This window comes from Protopterus annectens, chromosome 1.part0 (assembly GCF_019279795.1).
Source record: "Protopterus annectens isolate FY-2018-M chromosome 1.part0, PAN1.0, whole genome shotgun sequence".
NCBI lineage: Eukaryota > Metazoa > Chordata > Ceratodontiformes > Protopteridae > Protopterus > Protopterus annectens.
In genome coordinates, this window is record NC_056725.1 from 1,713,857,259 (window position 1) to 1,713,877,692 (window position 20,434).

A 20,434-nucleotide genomic window follows, 5' to 3' on the forward strand; every position below is an offset into this window, starting at 1 on the left:
ACATTACCCCTCCAATACACCCATACTAAATAACCTCATCACCCCATACAAAAATCTTACTTCCCTTCGCTCTGCCAGGAAGCTTCTAGTAACTCCTCTCAAATCCCACAATAAAGCAGGTGACTCCTTATTTGCCAACACTGTAGGATCTTATTGGAATAAACTTCCCATAGACCTGACCACCCTAAGCTCTCCTCACCTTTTCAAAAAAAAAATAAGAAACCATCTACAAACCCACTGGCTATGCCCATGCACTAATCCTGACTGAGCTCACCAATGATTTATCCTCTTCTAGCCCCCCCTTCAATGCAACTAGTTGCTTCTTTACCATTAATTATGCCTCTACTGACCCACTTTTTTTTTTCTCTTCCTTTCGTTACATCTTGTCATCTGTTTCTTTTACTACCTTTCTACTTATCTCTTATATGTTTATCCCCTACCTTTTTCTAGTACCCTGCCACAACTTTTTTCTACTCTCATTTCTACATAGGCAATTTATATTTAAATGTATAATTATATTTTACTCTCCATATGACAGTCTATTACCAGACTTCTGCATTTACTAGCAGTCTTACTCTAGCAATCATTCAAGAAGATTGCCTCTCAGTCTTTATTTTTCCTGTTTATTAATCCCTCAGCATCTCACTAAACTTCATAAAAAAAAAAAAAAAAATTTTGATCTTTTTTATTTGCTTTTATGTTTATATAATTGGCCTGCTTGGGGTTTTGGTTTTGATATTTGTTATTTGATTGTTTAAATCTTTGTATTGTAAGTTGACTAGTACGTAGTGGAGCTTTTCTCCTCGGGCCTCTGCTGAAAATGGACATGTATCCAGCCAGACTAGCCCGGTTAACAAATGTAAAATAAATAAAATAAAAATAAAAATTTCTGCTAAAAGATTACAGAATTGTATTTTTTAATAGAATGTACCTTGCTGATGCTTTGCAACTGTAGCTACCCTGTGTTTTATAATTGTCCTGTAATTTGTTCTATATTGTACAGTATGAGCTTTTATCCCCGGGCCTATGCTGAAAAAGGACATGTTTCCAGTCAGACTTTCCCAGTAAACAAATGTAAAATAAATAAATAAAATTAGTTAAACTGCTGAAAAGAGAAAATTCAGATCAATAGTATTACTTCAAAGGAGTCTGCCGGGGTTATTCTAGTCTAAGATCAATAGGAAACAGCTGGATAGTCTCGGGCTTCCTAATGAACTGATCAGAAAGTTACAGCATCCTTTTTTATAGAAATTATCACATTTGGTTAAAATAAGCATTACATTGTTAATGATGAATGCAAAATGTGTGGCAAAATGACTGGTTTCTGAATCTTTTGTTTTAACCAGTTAGTTTCCAAAATAACATAAACCTCATTTGTATGTTTCAGGTAGAAGTGTACAGATACTGTTGTGTAGCAGATTACTAAAAACAGCTTTGAAGTTCAGTATATTCTTTAATCAACATTAAAATGATGGTTCCTGTAATATTACATGAATACATTTTAAACAATTTTGTTATGTTTTGCCATAGTTTTATGTGCCTTTCTTAATGATCTGAGTAAAAATACAAAATAATCAGGTTATATTTATTGGCAGCTAGTCATACTGTTACTAGATGCACTACCAAAGCTTTATCTGTGTTTGTAAATTGTGGGATCTCACGAAAGGCAGTTGGAGGGTGACCTCCAGTTGAAATATGTACTAAAATATTTAAAATATGCAGACAAAGATAAATACATAAAACATGAATGCAAAATAATGTCTGCTTATTCCAAATAATCTCTTCTGGTTAGCCAGTGTTGCTATCTTCATATACTTGATAATGAATTCATTGTGGGTATTGCTGAGCCCTTTCTGCTCTACAGTCAGATACAGCCTAAAGCTAACACTGAAGGAACTATTTCATAATATTATTTCACACAACAGAGTACCATAGATGCAGTACTGGAATCTGGTGCTGTTCTTGATACACAGACCAGGTCATATTCTCCCCTGACATCATAACTAGAGGGTGTCTTTGTTTAATGATTTCTCTCAGTGTTCCTTAAAAATATGTTCTATTGCAAAATAGATGAGCTAAAATAATTTTTGGTCAAGGACACTTCCTCACAAATATCTTCTGGGAAAAATGCTTTAACTTTCAATTTTGTGAATGTCTGAGTACTGGAAAAAAGAAGTTATGTCCTTACCATAATGTTCCATCTGTGTTGTTGATCTTCATTCATTATTGATGAATGGGACTTGGTTCCAACCCGTCAGAACCTGCTTGGCCATTATACAGCTCAAGTTAGCCAAAAAAACTCTCGAGCTAAGACTCTGCCCATAATGCCCCTGTCTCCATTACCTCAGATCAAGTTTGCACCCAATGCATAGAAAGATAACAGAAGCCCTGTCTAAGGTGAAATCTACAATCCTCCCAGAACAGATGTCTAAACCGCCAGACGTCCTTAAGAGGGGGCAGGGGGGTGGGACGCCAAGAATGAATGAAGATCAACTACACAGATGGAATGTTATGGTAAGGACATAACTTTTTTATATGGTGTTGTCAATATTCATTCATTCTTGACAAATGGGACAGAGTCCCTAGTTACTTTAGGTCCTGGGTGGCCATAAGGAAGGATATTCTTGAGTACCACAGAGCCAAAAGATGCTCTTCCCCTGGAGGCCATATCCAATTTGTAATGAGTGATAAAGGTATGGGGAGTGGCCCATGTTGCAGCTGCACATGTTTCTTCCATGGAAGCCCTGGAGTGGAAAACAGCTGAAGTGGATACATATCTGGTAGAATGCACTTAAACAGGCACAGTCACCTTGAGGTTATCATGATTGCAAATGAAGGTAACACTTTCCCTAAGCCATTTTGATAAGGTAACTTTCAAGACTGGTTTACCCAAAGTTGAGCCTATAAAGGATAGAAATAATTGATCTGATTTTGTAGATGGTTTGGTTCTGTCCAGGTAGAAATGTAACTGTTTGTGAACATCTAGCAAATAGAAGCAGTATTCCCCTTCATTTGAAAAATTTGGAAAAAAAGACTGACTGGCAAATCTGTACTCAGGTTAATATTAGATTCTGAAACCACTTTAGGTAGAAAAGAAGGATTGGTTCTTAAATACACTGTATCCTTATGAAAAATCATATGAGGGTGTTTCACCCATAAGACCTGCAAGTCAGAAACTCTCCTGGCAGAAGTGATGGCCACCAGAAAAAAGAGTTTTCCATGACAGGAACTTGAGATTGCAAGTAGCTGCAGGCTCAAAGGACTGAAGGACTAAGGACTGTAATACTAAGGTAAAATCCGATGGAGCTGTAGGATCCTTGAATGGGGGGTTTAGATGTAAATCACCTTTAAGAAAGGTTTTGCATAAAGAATTGGAATTCAAGGTATACTCATCAAACCCATTGTGAAAATTGGAAATGGCTGCAAATTGGACTTTGATGGTGGAAGCAGAAGCTCCTAGTTCAAAAAGGGAAGCCAGAAATTCCAAGACCTTGTCAACCAGGTATGAAAAGGGATTTAAATTATTCATATGGGCCCAGATTGAGAATCTCTTCCATTTGCTAAGATAGAGTTTCCTGATGGACAGTTTATGAGAAGCCAGAATGATTGTTTGTCCTGGGGAAAGTAATTTGCTCTACCTGGCAATTAATGGAATTGGAGATACCAAGCTGTCAGCTTGAGATTGTGAAGTATGGGATGTACCAATCCCTGTGGGTGACAGTGAATCAGGTGAAGCCAAAGGAAGGGAACCAGACTTGATGGGGTCAATAGGGTGCAATAGGATCACTTTGCTTCTCAGCCTTTGGGCTTTCTTCAAGAAAAGGGGAATGAGAGGGATTGGAGGAAAGGCATAAAGAAGGCCTGAGGGGCAATTGAGGAGGAGTGCATCTCTTTGGGACTCCCCCTGTGGGGGAATTAGGGCAAAGTAGCTGCTGCATTTGTTGTTTATTGGGGAAACAAAAAGATCACAGCAAGGCCGACCCCAGCAATGAAAAAAATTTGAGGCAAACAGATCACAGCAAGACTGGCCCCAGCAATAAAAAATGTTATCGCCACCTTGGAATTGAGGCAGGAGGATGCATCTGCTCAGTTCATCTGCTATCACGTTGGAGCTTCCTGGGATATGCGTTGCTATTATAAAGTGGTTGGAAGAGATCACCCATTGCCATATCCTGAGAACTTCCTGACACAGAGGTAGGATCTGGTTCCACTTTGCTTGCTGATGTATCAGACTACTGACATGTTGTCTGATTGGATTGCAACCATCCCTGAAGGAAGGACAGACAGAAAGACTTGCAACACTAGAAGCACCACCCTCACTCAATTCTAGGACATTGATGTGCAAATTGGCCTCTTGCAGGGACCAAGTGCCTTGAACTGTTCTTCCCAGATTATGCCCTCCACCCAGGAAGCATCCATGGTTACTACTGCGGTGGGTGGAGGAGCAAAGGTGCAGCCCCACAGATTTTACTCAAACTTCATAAACCAGGTAGATCCTTCTTGCAGTGATTTGTTATCAAAATTGGATAAGACATTGGCTGTGTCAGTATCAATCATTGCACCACTAAGAGCCGCTGAAGCAGCCTAGTGATACCTTGCGAGGGGTACTAAAGTTATGGTCACTGCCATAGATGTTAGAGCTTGCAGGATGAGAAAAGCAAGAACCTTGTTTTTGGAAATTATTAATTGTACTTGTGACCTTAATTTTTTGTAATCTGTGCAGAGGGAGAGAGGCTACACAAGAAACCGTATTGAGGAGTGCTCCTATAAATTCCAGGTCTTGTGTTGGAGTCAGCTGTGATTTCTCTCTGTTGATCATAATTCCCAAAGACTGGAAAAGGTTCAATATTAAGTTTGTGACTAGAAGCAGTAGACCCCTGGTTGGGGCAGTGAGGAGCTAGTCGTCCAGGTATGGAAACACTTGGAATCAAGTGAGCTGTTACCACTGTCATGCATTTGGTGAACGCCCTGGGGACTGTGGTGAGACCGAAGGGAGCACTCTGAATTAGAAATGACTGGCTCCCAGCCCAAAACAGAGGAACCTTCTGGAGTGTTTTATCCATCTTCATGTGGTAATATGCATCCTGAAGGTCTATCCAATCATTCTACTCAAGAAAGGGAAGGATAAGCTGAACCATGACTATCCAGGATTTTGTTTGCTGAATGAAATTGTTCAGAAGGCTGAGATCTAAAATTGGTCTCCAGTCACCTGTTTTTTTTGGCACTAAAAAGAATCTTGAGTAAAATCTGGATCCTCTTTGGTCTGGTGGGACTTCTTGGATGACTCTTTTTTGAGCACTTTTTGAATCTCTAAGGCTGCTTAGTCCCTCTGATTGGGTAGAACATCAGGGACTCTTTTTGAGGTGTTTGGAAAGAGAGTAAATGGAATTTGGTAACTTTTGGTGATAATTCTCTGCAACCAAGTATCCAATGTTATCAATAGCCAGGCTGTCTGGTGCAGTGAAAATTTTCCCCTGACTGCTTCCAGAGGTAAGCAATCAGGCCGCCATTCAGGAGTGCTGGTAGGGCTGCCTTGAGAAGGAATCTCTGGCTCCCTGATTTCGCAGACCTCCTCTGCCATGGGGAGGGCATCTTCCACTTGAACTCCCCCCTCTGGCCTGAGGGGAGTATTCACCACGTGTGTTCTGAAAAGGCCCTTGGGGATTTTTGAACCACATTTTTCAACTCCTTTGATTCGTAGAGTAGGATCATTGAGGAGTGAAGAAATGAATCCCCACAGCTGAAAGGGTCTTTTCATCTTTTTCACACCTGGCTAGTGTGTCTCTGACTTTGGGTCCAAACAAGGAAGATCCATCAATAGGGACATTTATGAAGGAAGACTTGAAAGGTTCCATGAAGTCACACAAGCGCATCCAGGAGTGGCGCCTTATGGCAATGCCTGAACCCCCTGCCCTAGTTGCTCCTTTGGCTGCATGAGTGATGAGCTGCATGGACGAGTTTTCAATATAGACTCCAGGGTGGCAAGCTGAGAGGCAACTTTATCCCACACCTCTTCAGACACAGCTCCAATGAGGGTATCCAATAGTTCCTTTATCAGATCCCATTGGAGTCTAGTAAAGTGTGCCATGAAATTCAAGGACCTAAGAGTAAAGGTCGATGATACAAATACTTGCTTCCCAAACCTGGTCTTCTGGAGCTGATAAGATTTTGTCCAGCCTCCGAGGAATCAGTTCTATGGAATCAGGTGCCTTCCAGGCCCACTGTGCAATAAGCTTAATAAGATCATCAGCTGGTGGGGTCAGCCAGGAAGTATATGGGTAAGCACCAAAAGTCTGCAAGAACACAGATTCCTCTGAGGATGGGTTTGTAGACTTTCAATCACCCCTCTGTTTTAAAATTTCCAGGATGTCTTCAAATGAGACATCTTCAAGGGGTGACCGGGGAACCCTCCCCTTCATCATAGTCTGTGTCTTCCATGACAGATTCTTCTGGAGAACCTAGATGCTTCTTCTTGCAAGTCTTCTTACGGGGTGGTTCCTCAGTGGGAATCTCTAAGGAAGACTCCAAAGAAGAGGGCCCTGAACATGGATATCTTGCCGTTTCAGTGCCCGTTGCCCCAATGTGAGAGATGGTGACAGTTGTGGTTCAGAAGGTACAAATATGTGACACTCCAAAGTAGAATGGGCCAGCTGAGAGTCTGCTGAGGCTAAAGCTTTCTTCATGATCTTGAAGGCAGGCCCACCCATAGAGGGATGGGAGCCCAGAACTGAGAAACACAACCTCAGAACAGGGGTCATACCCTGCTCCGAAGGAACACCCTCCAAACCAGGAGCCAGGGAAGAGTCCAAAACTGCCAGGGTTCCAAAAGCCAAGGAAGGCTCAGAACATACAGTCAGTACCATACCAGAGCCCTCCAAACTGACAGTTGAACTATGGCCTTAAGAGTCTATCAGTACTGAGGGAGCCGAAGACATCAGCACTGATCCAGGTACCAAAGAAAGAGCTTTTCAGCACTGTAGCAGATGGAACCATGGGTAATTTAAGTGTTGGGCTCTAAACCTAAAAGGGAGGTCAGAGGAGGAAGATCAGGAGAAGTCCTTTGAGAAAAGACCTCAACTCCAAGAGGGAGGGAGGTCTGAATGGATATGGGAAGACCCCTGGCCACCAAAAGCTGATCCATTAATCTCACCACGTCTATCTTGGAAAGACTTCTGGTTGATCAGACCAACATCCCCGATGGAGACTCTGACCTATCCATGAATGGACTGGGGAGTTGACCCAAAAGCGGGTTGATAGAAGGGAAGTATCTTGTTCTTGGAGGTATGAATGCTTTGAGCTTCGGCACTGCATGCTGCTGAGAAGATGGAGAAGTTGGAACCAAGTGGGAGGTCAAAGATGCCAGTGCCGATGAAATTGTCAGTGCTAAGACTGTCAAGGTTGGTGCCGATGAGGCTGTTGATGCCGAGGTTGTCACGATCAGTGCAGAAAACATCGGTAATGAAGGGGTCCTGACTGTCAGTGCCAAAGTTTGTTTCACAATTAGATTTGGAACGTCAGTTTTCAGTTCTGGAGAGATTGAAGGAACTGGAAACATATGGCTTTTGGAGTCTGGTGCCGATGGTGAGCTTGGCACTCAATGACTTCTCTTTTTCTGTTCAAATTTAGAAGACTCTGGCTTAGAGAAAGCTTCTTCAAAGGAGGATTTTAATTACCTCTTAAAAATCAACTTATTCTGGTGCTCTGCCAAGGCAGATCTTACAATTAGTTTCTAGATGGGGTGCCCCCAAGCAGTATATGCAATATATGCACAAAAGATGCCTGTCTTAATTGGGCATCTTTTTTCCACAATCTTGGCACTGCTTAAAGTCAGATGTGCCTTTCTGCTTCTCCACCATTTTAAAGAGATCACGCACACATTCACATTCATAAAGGACAGGAAGGAGACCTACCAACAATGGTAGGGAGAAATACCTAAAAGGTACTCAGAAGGGGAAAAATACCAGCGATGGTATTGACAGAGATTACCAAAGAGGTAAAAGGGGAGGGGGGAAAGGAAAAATTACCAACGATGGTAATAGAAAATACCATTAGGTAGAAAGGGTAGAGCTGATTTATACGTGCACACACACACACACACACACACACACACACACACACACACACACACACACACACTAAATAATACAACAGAAAAAATAAAGTATTCTAAAATACAGAGAGCAGGTTTTAAGGGAATATATCGATATATAGATCAAATTAAAGCACTTAGCTGGAGAGTATTGGCTGACGCGTCTTGTTATCAGAGTGGCAAATTATATCTGGGGTAATACAGGGACATTATATGTAGAGTCTTAGCTCGAGAGTTGTTTTGGCTGGTGCGAGCTGTATAACGGCTGAGATGGTTCAGAGGGGTCAAAACTGATTCCCATTCATCAAGAATGAATAAAGATTGACAATATCAGATCATGAGATTTCATAGAATTTTGTATTTTGTGCCAGAAAATGCATTCACTATAACTTGCATGTCTTGTATGCCTTAGATGGCATAGTATATTGAATTGTTGTTATTGAATCTAATAGAATTATGTATTTTATGCCAGAAAATGCATTCACCATAACTTGCATGTCTTGTAAGCCTTAGTTGGCATAGTATATTGAATTGTTGTTATCGAATCCCTCCCTCTTAAATATCTTATCATGGTTGGTATAGTACTCATTTGTACTGAATCCCTGTCCAGTCAAATTCTTGCTAACATGAGAGAACAGCCTGCCCTTAACTCATCTGTTAATTATGCTTTTATTTCATGAGAAATGTAATTGTTGTTTTTCTGAAAACTGTCTGAAGTTCACTTGTTAATATAAATGTACTGTGGTAGAGATTTTCTCCCCAGGCCTCCACTGAAAATAGATTCTGCCCAGTCAGACATTTACTGGCCAACGAAGAGAAATTAATGAATTGCTAAGGTTGCTACTTTTAAAACTGTCACTTTTTATTATTCAGTCTTCCTTACTTAAATTTTGATTTAATTTTGCTTATATACAGGTGCACCACAAATAATAATGGAATCACAGTCATAACCATTAATTACATTTAACCAGCTTCACATAACCTACCCACCTACACACACCACCAACCTACCCAGATGACCTCTCTATTCCCCAGTTGTCTTCTTCACTAAAATCATCCTCAGTCAAGTCCTGATGGACCTATCCAGAACCAAGAACAATACATCCATTGCTTCTGATAAAATACCAGATTGCTTACTTTTTACTTGTAGGCCAATACATTCCTTAACCGCTTTTACTCTAAGGATTTCTGCTGGAAAATTTCCACAATATTAACACTGCATAAGCATGGCCCAACTGCTGATCCAGCTAAATATAGATCTATTAGCCTCACCCTCACTATACACACACATATATATATATATATATATATATATATATATATATATATATATATATATATATATATGATTAAAGAGTGTATCATATCTCAATTACTTAATTAACTTTGATATGGGCAAACTCCTGGCCCTAAATTAATTAATTAGAAATGAGTGATCTCTTGGCTGTGGACCTTAATCACTAGGTCATTGTCAAAGGAAGATCCTAACTCCTATACCTGGTTAACGTATTGAAAAACACCACCAAAAGCATAGACAATGGCCATTCCATGCATACCACCTATGCCGATCTGGCCAAGATTCAATCCTCCATGCATGTTCTACCTAGTCCCCCATGTGTGCTCTACCCATCTCTGGATTATTCATACAAAAGATATAAGGGCTAAAAGTACATCATGAATGTGAAGCTAGGTTTCTAAAGATCCTCACAGATTAATACCCTGTAGGTGCCTATGAGCCCATGAACCCATTTAAGAAATACAGTGTGGTTCAATTTGAGAATTAGAAATTCCCCAGAGCTTATACTATATCAATGACACCTCCTCCAGCAGACAAAATTGTGAGAGACCTTTTCAACTATATTAACAACACACACTCATTCGACCATCATGTCTCCACTATAGTTAAAAAATCATACTACTCAGTTCAACTAATCTTTGACAGCATTTCGTCTAGATCAAAAGAAGCCATAGTCCCTTTCTGCTCATTTCTTATCAGACTCATAATGCCCCTTTGGTTTGTACCTCTCTAATAATCAGGTTCACTTCAATAGACCCCAAAGACTCTTGACTGACACAATCACAAGACTACAGTCTCTGTCTCCTACAAGCGTCTTTGTGCTGACCTATGTTTAACTTTTCATGCCATGAAAGACCCTGCCCTACTCAAACTCCTTCACCTTCATAAAACCAATGGCTCTTCAAATACCCACACTAAGGACCTAACCCCCTTCACTGAATAAATAAGAATTAGTAAAAGAACAGGTTTCTAAAACAAAGCTTTCCTCAAAGAGCAAGTTTCCCCCTACACGTCAAACAAAGTTATATCTTACCACTTTCAAGGTCAGGCTTGAAGACTGTATGGGTTTTCATAACTGGTGCAGCTCTCCTTAAAATGGTGGTGAGCACAATTGATGCACAGAAAACTCAAGGGTAAGACACATTGATTTATTTGGCTTGACTTTTTTATGGTCACCATGACTACTTGCCTAGTATCAACCTCTGAATTTATAATCCTATGAACCAATGGGTGTCAGTTCCAGAATGTAAGTTCATGGAAATGGAGATTTCTTTTTTTTAATAACTGCAGATCCGTGTTCCTGATAAGGAAGAGTATTTGCATCATCTTCCTGCAGCTAAAGCTGTGCAGTCCCTCCCACCATCATACTAGGACCTACAAATAAACCTAATGACATTTTCCAGGGTTGGGCTATAGTTAAAATTTTGCTGATGCAGTTTAGTTATACAGCTAATGTTACTAGTGAAACATGACAGTTTTTGCTAAATGTGCAGTCACAAATTCTTAGCATGTATCTCATGCAGGGATCATTGTTACTCTCAGGGAATTTCTGTCAGACAACAGTGCACAAGCAAATAAATAAACAAAACAGAATGTGGTAACATGAGCTTCTTTATAGGCTTTGAAATACTTGACGTGAAATACTTTTTACAGTGTGTAAGTGAAACTGTGCTGTCAAGGGTGAATCAAGCTCTCACATTACATTAAGGTCAGAGTATGTTCTGATACATGTATTTTCAGTCATTCCTGAATTCTACTTCCTTGACCTGAACAAATCAGGTAGGCTGTGTAGTCCTTATCTGGTCTTAGATCTTGTGTTTTTATACATCACTGTCTATTGTCAGCATTCCCTGTAAAGTTAGTGGATGTGATTTTGCAAGTCAGTTTATAATACCACAGTTAACTCAATCCCTGCATTAGGTCGATGGTTTAGGTCTATTTTCAACTAGTATTATGACAGTACAACTTTTACGGCTTGTAGAAGTCTCTGGTTATAATAAATCCAAGTTCACTGCAGAATCACAAAATGCAGTTCAGTAAAGCCTGGGTCACCAAATCTTTTTTATCAAACTGTGTTTTACCAAATGATGTCTGAACAGTGGGAACCTCTGATCTCTTTGTGTAAAAAGAGACCCTTCGCACTCCCAATTAAATCATAACCAACTTGATGTCTATAACACTTCATGATAGCTTATATATTTTATGAGGGCCCCCCAAAATAAGTTACTAGATAGATGAAATGCTGTGATGCCACTTACAAGTATTCAGGTTATCTAATCGTTACACTGAATAGAGTGCTGTGTGTCTCTCTGCTATAAGAGGGGGTGGTGGTCTTCTCACTTCTTTGTTATCTGATATTTAACTGTTAGCCTAGAGGGTTTCCTCTGTACTTTAAGTGCTAGCCACAAAGTTTGAGAATTCATTTTATGCTCAATTTCTGAGTGACTTGGTTGGCTACAATCACCTACATTAGAAGCTGAAGTTAAGTGCAGACTTGCAGTACTGTGTTTTATTCTTCTGTTAAGTGCAAACTTGAGTTTTAAAAGTACTGTATTTTATTTTTTCTGTTACCTAATTTTTTCACTGAAGAGTGTGCTGTGTGTGTCTCTGCTGTTAGTTCTCCACCCACCCTCCCTGTTCTTGTCTTGGTGTTAGTGCTAGTGGATCTGGAATTGTCTGTTCCTCCTGTAAGTCTGTATTTAAACACTCCTCCTGGGTCCATCTAATTTGTTCACTTTACCGAGTATAATGAGATCATATTCTGAGTCTAGTATTCACTCTACTTAATACAGAGAGAAGATTTGAGAAGGCCAATCCACTTAGGATCTGTCTTCCTCTCTCCTTGCAGTTTACTAACAAAATAAATTGCACTTTATTCATCTGCTTTTACTGTATTTGTGTTTCCTCTTACTTTATTTTGCTTTTGCCTCTTCTTAAAAGTACTCCATTTTGTTTATTCTGCTGCATTTATTACTGTTTGGTAGTAGCCTGATTAAATTGTAACTGTTATTCTAAGTCTTTTGGTTTAAGCACTTGGGCTTCATACCAGTTGTTTTACATTAAGAAGGTTTGTGGTCTGCACTACTGTGGCAGGACAGGTAGCTTACATTCTTCTAAAGTGGGAATTGCTGATTGAAGGCTCAGTGTCTGCTATTCCAAAAGTGTATTAGTTCTGGTTTAAGCTCTAGGGCTTCAGGTCAGTTATTCTACATTAAGAAGGTTTGTGGTCTGCACTCTTTTGGGAGGAGAGTCTGGATTCTGACCTTCTGAGCTGGGAATTTCTGGTCACAGGCTTATTGTGCCTGCTTATTTGAGCTGTTTCTTTCTGAAATTGGTGCACCTTGTTGCTGTAGCATAGACCAGATTCAGGCCTGCTGAATTTAGCTTTGTTTATATAACTTGAGCACTGATTCTGGCCATCTTTTTTTTGGAGAAGGTTCCCCTGCATCCTAGTGGCAGGAGTGTGCAGTTAGAACTTGTCTGATTGAAGACTGCTGGAACAGGGCTCAGTTTTGAGCTTTTTTCTGGTTAATTGGGTAACTTGTTTAAATCAGTATCCTTTTCTGTGCATTTAAAGTGTTTTTTTTAAATTGTATCTGCTTTATTTTCTGAAAAAAGACAAAAAATATAAAAAAATACTTGTTTCCCAACTTTCTAAGCTAGTATAGTCCATTTTTCAGGTTAGTGCTGAATTCAGGGCTGTGTTACAAGACTCTGTGTTTGCCCATACCTTACTTGGATAGAAGGAAGTTTCTCTGTTCACCTGTAAGAGAGGGGAGCTTTGAGCAGCCTATCTGTCCCTGGAGGAGTGGCATCAGCCCAGAAATTAGTAGCTTACTTTATTTTATTTTTTCTGTTACCTAATTTTTTCACTGAATAGTGTGCTGTGTGTGTCTCTGCAGTTAGTTCTCTACCCACCCTCCCTGTTCTTGTCTTGGTGTTAGTGTTAGTGGCTCTGGAATTGCCTGCCCTCCTGTAAGTCTGTATTTGAACACTCCTCCTGGGTCCTTTTCATTTGTTCACTTTTGGGCTAATTTCTATCTCTTTCATTTCCCTGCTATAAAAAACGCATTTGCCCAGTTTTGTGAGCCGGGCATTGCCGGTTAGCTAGGGTATAGCTATTCCCAGCTCCACAAAGTCTCCTCTTTAATTTTTCCCTTGGAACTAGACAAACTTTCAACTTAAGCACTCAAACCATTCATTTCTCAACCCAGCACTTGCTCAAAACTCATAGCAAGCACTTATAAACCCTAGCACTAGACCCCCCCCTATACTGTACAGAAGGACAAGGCTTTCTATTCGACCTTACCAGCCAATCAGTAAAACAGTTCAGTGTACCTATACAGGCATGTCCAAAGGGCAGCTTAAGGTGTACTCTCCAGTCCAACTGATGAATCTGGGCATTTTGAGGCAATGTTACAACTGCCTCATGTACACAGACAACCCTCTCCTCCTACCACCAAGCACTAATACATACGAAATATGCAATTATACAGCCAAAGTGGAGGCTAAGCTTTCTCAACCCAAGACTGGATCAGACAGTCAAGATGAGAAGGGAAATACTTGCATCACACCACCAGTCTCACAAAAACCCATTAAACCAGCACCGTCAAAAAACTACCATAAATACACAAAAACATACTTGTAGGCTCAAAATAAAAATCTGCAAAAGCAACAGAGACCTCCAAAGCAGACATTCAAGCAACCTCCACCCCCCCCAACAAAAAACATGAAAAACATACTTCACAAAACCAGTGTGCCATGCAATCACAGCCCTTAAGGCAAAATAACATACCCAACACACTAGTAATAAGTGACTCTATAGTCAGGCACACTGATGTCCCACTCACTAGGCTGAACAAGGAGAAGGTTACTGTTAGCTGCCTGTCAGGTGCCAGGATCCACCATATAACACAAGCACTCAGGTCACTTCAGAACAAGTACAGATATGACTCTGTCATTGTCCATGTTGGTGTGAATGACCTGAGCCTTATCTCCCTGGACTACATGAAAAGAGACATGGAAGAGCTCTCTGATCACGTAGCCCAGGCCAGTATGACCCTGACCCTGAGTATCATCCTGCTCTCACCAAGAATGATACCACAGTATAAAGAAAACATTATCAATTTCAACAATTGGCTAAGTTTCTGTTGTCATTCAAAGGGGATCCAGTGTCTGTCCACCTGGGATGACATGCTCGATAAGCCTTGCTGCTTCGCTAAAGACTGCTTGCACCTGTCACCCTTAGGCTTTCGGATACTGGCCAAGGCTCTTGCCACCCCTATAGTGCCTTTTTTAGGCAAGGCTCAAAAAACAAACCCACCACCGTAAATAGCACAAGTAACAAAAAACTGAGGGTAATGCTACTCAGTGCCAGAAGTCTAAACCTCAAAATGCACGCACTCAAGGCACTCCTCAGTATGGAGAAAATTGATATATGTGCAGTAACAGAAACCTGGTTTAAGGCTCCAGAGAGCACCCCAGCACTATCAGGCTACAACTCATACCATACATTTCGGCCACAGAATCTGGACTGAAATACAAAAGGTGGGGCCGTATCCATATTCATCAAGAGTACCCACACCTCCAGGTTAGTGGCACAGCACAATGCTTCAGAGATCATCCACGTGCAACTAACAATGGTCAAAACTGCAATTCAAATTGTAGCTTGCTACAGATCACCCACCATGTCCCAGGACCCCCATTCCGCATTTCTGGAAACACTGGGAAACATAAAGGTCCTACCAAACACCCTAATATTGGGTGATTTCAATTACCCAAACATTAACTGGGAGAACTACTCAAGTTCTAACTCCCTTGTCCAACATTTCCTAGAATTTATAAACTCAAATGCCCTGGATCAACTGGTCAACACTCCCACCAGAGGTGACAAAATATTGGACCTGGTCATCACCAACATGGGCAACTGGTGTTCCACACCAGAGGTCAACCCCTCGCTGGTTAGATCTGACCATAAACAAATCACTCTGAATATCCACATTCCGCCCCCACCCCTGGTCAAGAAACCACCGTGAAAAACTTTTCAAAAGCAAACTTCACGTTACTTAAGACCGAGGTGGAAAGTTTCAAAGCCCCCATACTAAAGGATAACGCTGTCCAAGCTGCAAAATCCTTTACTAATGCATTCTACGGGCATCTACAAGAATGCATGGATTGTGCTCTCCCAAGCAAAACCAATACTCACTCCTCCAAGAAAAGGAAACCAGTCTGGTGGAAACCTGCCATAAACAAGCTATACAACAGAAGGAGGAAAATAATACAGAAAAGAGCAAAATCCAAAGAAGGGAAGACATCCCTAATCAGTATCAGCAAGAAACTACGATCCCTCATAAAATCATCCAAGGCTATCTTTGAAAGAAAAATTGCCAAGGACTCCAAAGATAACCACAAGTCATTCTTTAGCTATGTCAAAAATCTAAGTGGCAATGCTCAGATCTGTTCGGAAATAGTGCGGAATGGCAAAAAATACACTGAACCGACCGATATCTCCAACATCCTGACAGAGAGGTTCAGTGCAAACGTCACCCCCCCTCACCCCCAAAAGGGCCCATAACCATACCAGAAGAATGTAGAGCCCCTGAAATCACAGACACTCAGGTTAAAACAGCCCTCTCCAAAGCCAAAAACACAGCATAAATTGGACTGGACAGTCTCCCAGGCTGCGTCCTACAAGAGCTCAAAGATGAACTAACCCCTCCCTAAACACACTGTTCAAACTCAGCCTCTCCACAGGCTACATACTCATACAGTAGCACACAGCAATGGTTATTCTGCTCCACAAAGGTGGAGCCACAACTGACCCCGAGAACTATCACCCTATAAGCCTGACTTGCTTGGTCTGCAAGACTATGGAGTGCATCATCATGGAACTCATTAACAGAGACATTGGGAACCTCCAAACACTGGACCCGACCTAGTTCAGCTTTGTTAAGGGTACATCATGCCTCCTAAACCTGATGGACTTCTTTGAGACTGTTACCAAGGATATAGACGAGGGAAAGATGAAGTTTGCACAGAACCTGTCTGCCAGGATGTTGGTGATATTTGTCAGTTCAGTGTATTTTGTGCCATTCTGCACTAACTCCGAGCAGATCTGAGAGGATCTGAGTATCTGGACCTCGCAAAGACCTTTGACACCATTCTCCATTCTAGTATTATAGACAAGCTCACCAGCCTGAACATAAACCCCTATGCCACAAGATGGGTTGCCAACTGGCTCATGGACAGAACCCACATGATGAGATTTGCGGGAGCTAGGCCCAACTCTAAACCAGTTACAAGTGGCGTTCCCCAGGGCTCAGTCCTAGGACCCCTCTTGTTCGGTATATACTTCTCAGAGGTACAGGCAAGCACAGGAGGACTATGGCTGATCAAGTTCACAGACGACTGCAAACTAGGGGCTATAATTGACTCTCTGGCTGACACAGACATCCTCCAAAAGGGTCTCACTGAGACGGATACCTGGTGTCAAAATCATGGCCTCAAACTAAATGCCAAAAAGTGCATAGTCATCTCCTTTGGAAAAGACAGAGTACCCACAAACTGCCACATAGGTGGTAGTCCCCTAAATACGCAAGACGTAATAAGGGATCTAGGGACCCAAGTAGATAGTAATACCTCCTTTGATAATCACATTGCCAAAGTGGTTAGAAAATCCTTCTATGTGGCCCACCTAATCACAAAAGGGTTACTGTGCCCCTCTACTCATCACTCATCAGACCCATCATAGAGTACAATTCCCCATTTGGGATGTACCTTACAAGACACCTGCAACAGCTGGAAAGACCACAGAAGTACCTCAGCAAGAGGATTACTGGCCTCAAATAGATGCCCTATGCAGCTAGACTGAAGAAACTCCAGCTGTACTCGGTTGCATACCGCCTACTCAGAGGTGATCTCTGCCTGATATACAAGGCCATGTCCAACCCAGAATTGATGGACATGCTCCACCTAAAGAAAACCATACCCCTCGAGCCACATGCTCTAGGGATCTAAACCTCACCACACCAATAAATAGGATGTGCTGGAGGGATAGATTCCTGTCCCAGTGACTTCCCATGCTTTGGAACAAGATTCCAGTCTACATTAGGCAGAGCTTCTCACTAACAGTCTTAAACAGAAACCTTGACGAGTGGATGGGAAACAGAAAGTTTACCCCGGGGATCACTTCAGTCTCTCTGCTGGACAGAGCCACAGGGAACTAATTTAAGGGGGCGGTGAAAGCCAACACATTCTGGCTAGATTTACAAATGCCTTCGGGCAGATAGCCTAGTACCTACCTATGAACCTATGAACCTATAAAATAACAAATGCTAAATTAAAATGCAAATGACCAAAAACAGTATAAAGCTGTCCCTACCCAACTTCTATGAAACTGGACTGAAAAAGTAGCTTATGAATATTTTGCTCTGAATCTAACTGCAGTCAGTCCTCATGTCCCTGTACCTTCAAGTACTGCTAGCAGAAATCAGTAGAGGTTTGTAGACTCTGAAAAGCAATTTATGTTTGCGCTCTTGTGACATGACACTTCTGTTTTGTTACAGGTCATAGGGGTACATTGTCAAATCATCATTTAAGCTTACAGTAAAAGGATTGTTAGTAATTCAGCAGGAAAGCACAATGTGAAATGAGGAATTTTGCAATCCATTCTGCAACATGTACAGACTGGCGTATGATCTAGGATCTGCATGCATAAGTACTAATGTCCAGTACATGAATAGAAAAGACAACGTTGCTCATGGTCTGTAGTAGTTAACAGATATCTGCATGGCAAATCTCATCATTAATGTTTACTTTTCTATTTGAATTGAGACTGCCACTTTCTATAATTTAGATTGCTCAACATATCTGGAAGCAAATCTGGTCTTCATATAAATGTTCTGCTGTAGAAATATGCATTGAGTTTCTGAAATAGAGCTGTGTAGTATTAAATATAAACTACACATAGCACTAATTTTGTTTTTTATTCTGTTTGTGCAGGGTGTGATCCTATTCCTGTGAAGTACCTTGAATGGAGTAATATAGAAGCTATTGTAGCTGTGGTCTTCTCCTGTCTAGGAATTCTGGTTACTATGTTCGTTACCCTCATTTTTGTGCTGTACAGAGACACCCCTGTAGTAAAGTCATCTAGTCGTGAACTATGTTACATCATCCTGGCAGGAATTTTCCTTGGCTATATTTGTCCATTTACTCTGATTGCCAGGCCTACTGTCCCATCTTGCTATTTGCAACGCCTTTTGGTTGGCCTGTCATTAGCAATGTGCTATTCTGCTCTGGTGACCAAAACCAATCGGATTGCCAGAATACTGGCTGGGAGTAAAAAGAAGATCTGCACAAGGAAACCACGGTTCATGAGTGCCTGGGCTCAGGTTGTCATTGCTTCTATTCTGATCAGCTTACAGTTAGTATTAGCTGCCACACTTGTCATTATGGAGCCACCAATGCCAGTGTTGTCGTATCCCAGTATTAAGGAGGTCTTCTTAATCTGCAACACAAGTAACATGGGTGTTGTGGCGCCCCTTGGATACAATGGACTCCTCATTATGAGCTGCACTTACTATGCCTTCAAAACCAGAAATGTGCCAGCAAATTTCAATGAAGCTAAATACATTGCTTTTACAATGTACACCACCTGCATAATCTGGCTGGCTTTCGTTCCTATTTATTTTGGAAGCAACTACAAAATAATTACAACCTGCTTTTCTGTAAGCTTAAGTGTGACAGTGGCATTAGGATGTATGTTCACACCAAAGATTTACATTATTATTGCCAAGCCAGAACGAAATGTACGCAGTGCATTCACAACCTCGGATGTTGTCCGCATGCATGTGGGGGATGGGAAAGTGGCCTGCAGGTCTAGCAGCTTACTCAGTATTTTCAGAAGGAAGAAACCCAATACAGGGAAAGCAAGGTATTTGTAACAATTATTGTTTTTCATTATGATGAGCATTTTACAGCTGGTTCATTTAGCATTCTTCCAGTTTATATTACAATGTAGTAATAGTAGCTTTTACTGTAGATTCCTGACTGATCAAATGAAACCATCATATGAGGAATATAATATAAATAAAGCATCAATATTTCTTTAACAAAGCTCTCTGCGACTATCAGAGATGGCAATACATTGGAGGTGTCTGTGAAGGTAACTATTCCTGGGGTGTTGTCTGTTTTTGATAGATAGATAGATGCTCATTAACCACGTACATGATTTTATCACAGCTGGAGTCATTGTTTTGTATTTTTGTTTATAGACACTCAACACTGGTCTCATGACATGTTAACAAACTGTGGCCTTCTCTGACATTTATTTGTCTCTTTTTAAATGAATAACTGAACTCACTGATGGATCTTTTCATTCAAGACTTGAACCAAGTCCCAGTACACCTGACAGTTCAATTTGCAGAGTCTGCATGTCCTCCCTGCATTCACATGGGTTTCTTCCTGGTACTCTGGTTTCCTCCCACATTCCAAAGACATGTGTCTGGAGCATTTCTCCCTGGGCATCTGCTGAAAATGGGCTCTGTCCCAGTCGGACTTTCCCAGTAAACAAATGTTAAATAAATAAATAAAATATGGGGGAGGACCTGCACAGAAGAACATAGATCACAGACTTTGTGCCAGTGGTGCAAAACATAGCACTAGGTGATTCGGTTGTGTTGATTAATGTTACCAAATGGCCATGGGTATTTGCTGATGATAAGCAAGTTGAGGATGTGGCCTACTTTGACATATGCCAGGGACCCATACTAACAGTGAGAGAGGTGTACATGCCCTGTTGGCCAATTTGTACCTACCATAAAATCTAGAAGTCTTGGATTGCTAGGTTACTGGCTGGCTAGACAGTTTCCAGTTTCCAAGCTTGGGTTACCTGGGATAGCTCTGTTGAGGAAAAGCTGGATGCAAAACCAATCAACCTGCTAAACATGAACTAAGAATTGCTACACTCAATGTAGGTTCACTTACAGGGTGGAGCTTGTAAGTGGAAGATATGATGGTAAGCAGGAGGCTAGACATCCTATGCATCCAAG

At 41.1% G+C, this 20,434-nt stretch overlaps 1 protein-coding gene across 1 annotated transcript in view; it reads left to right on the plus strand.

Annotated features, from left to right (window-relative positions):
* Nucleotides 1-20,434, plus strand: part of GRM1 (glutamate metabotropic receptor 1) — a 3,392,621-nt gene that overhangs the window by 2,673,799 nt on the left and 698,388 nt on the right. Inside the window, exon 8 of the mRNA XM_044068819.1 lies at nucleotides 18,387-19,317. Coding sequence (XP_043924754.1) covers nucleotides 18,387-19,317 — 931 coding nt within the window. The remainder of the gene's footprint in view (nucleotides 1-18,386; nucleotides 19,318-20,434) is intronic.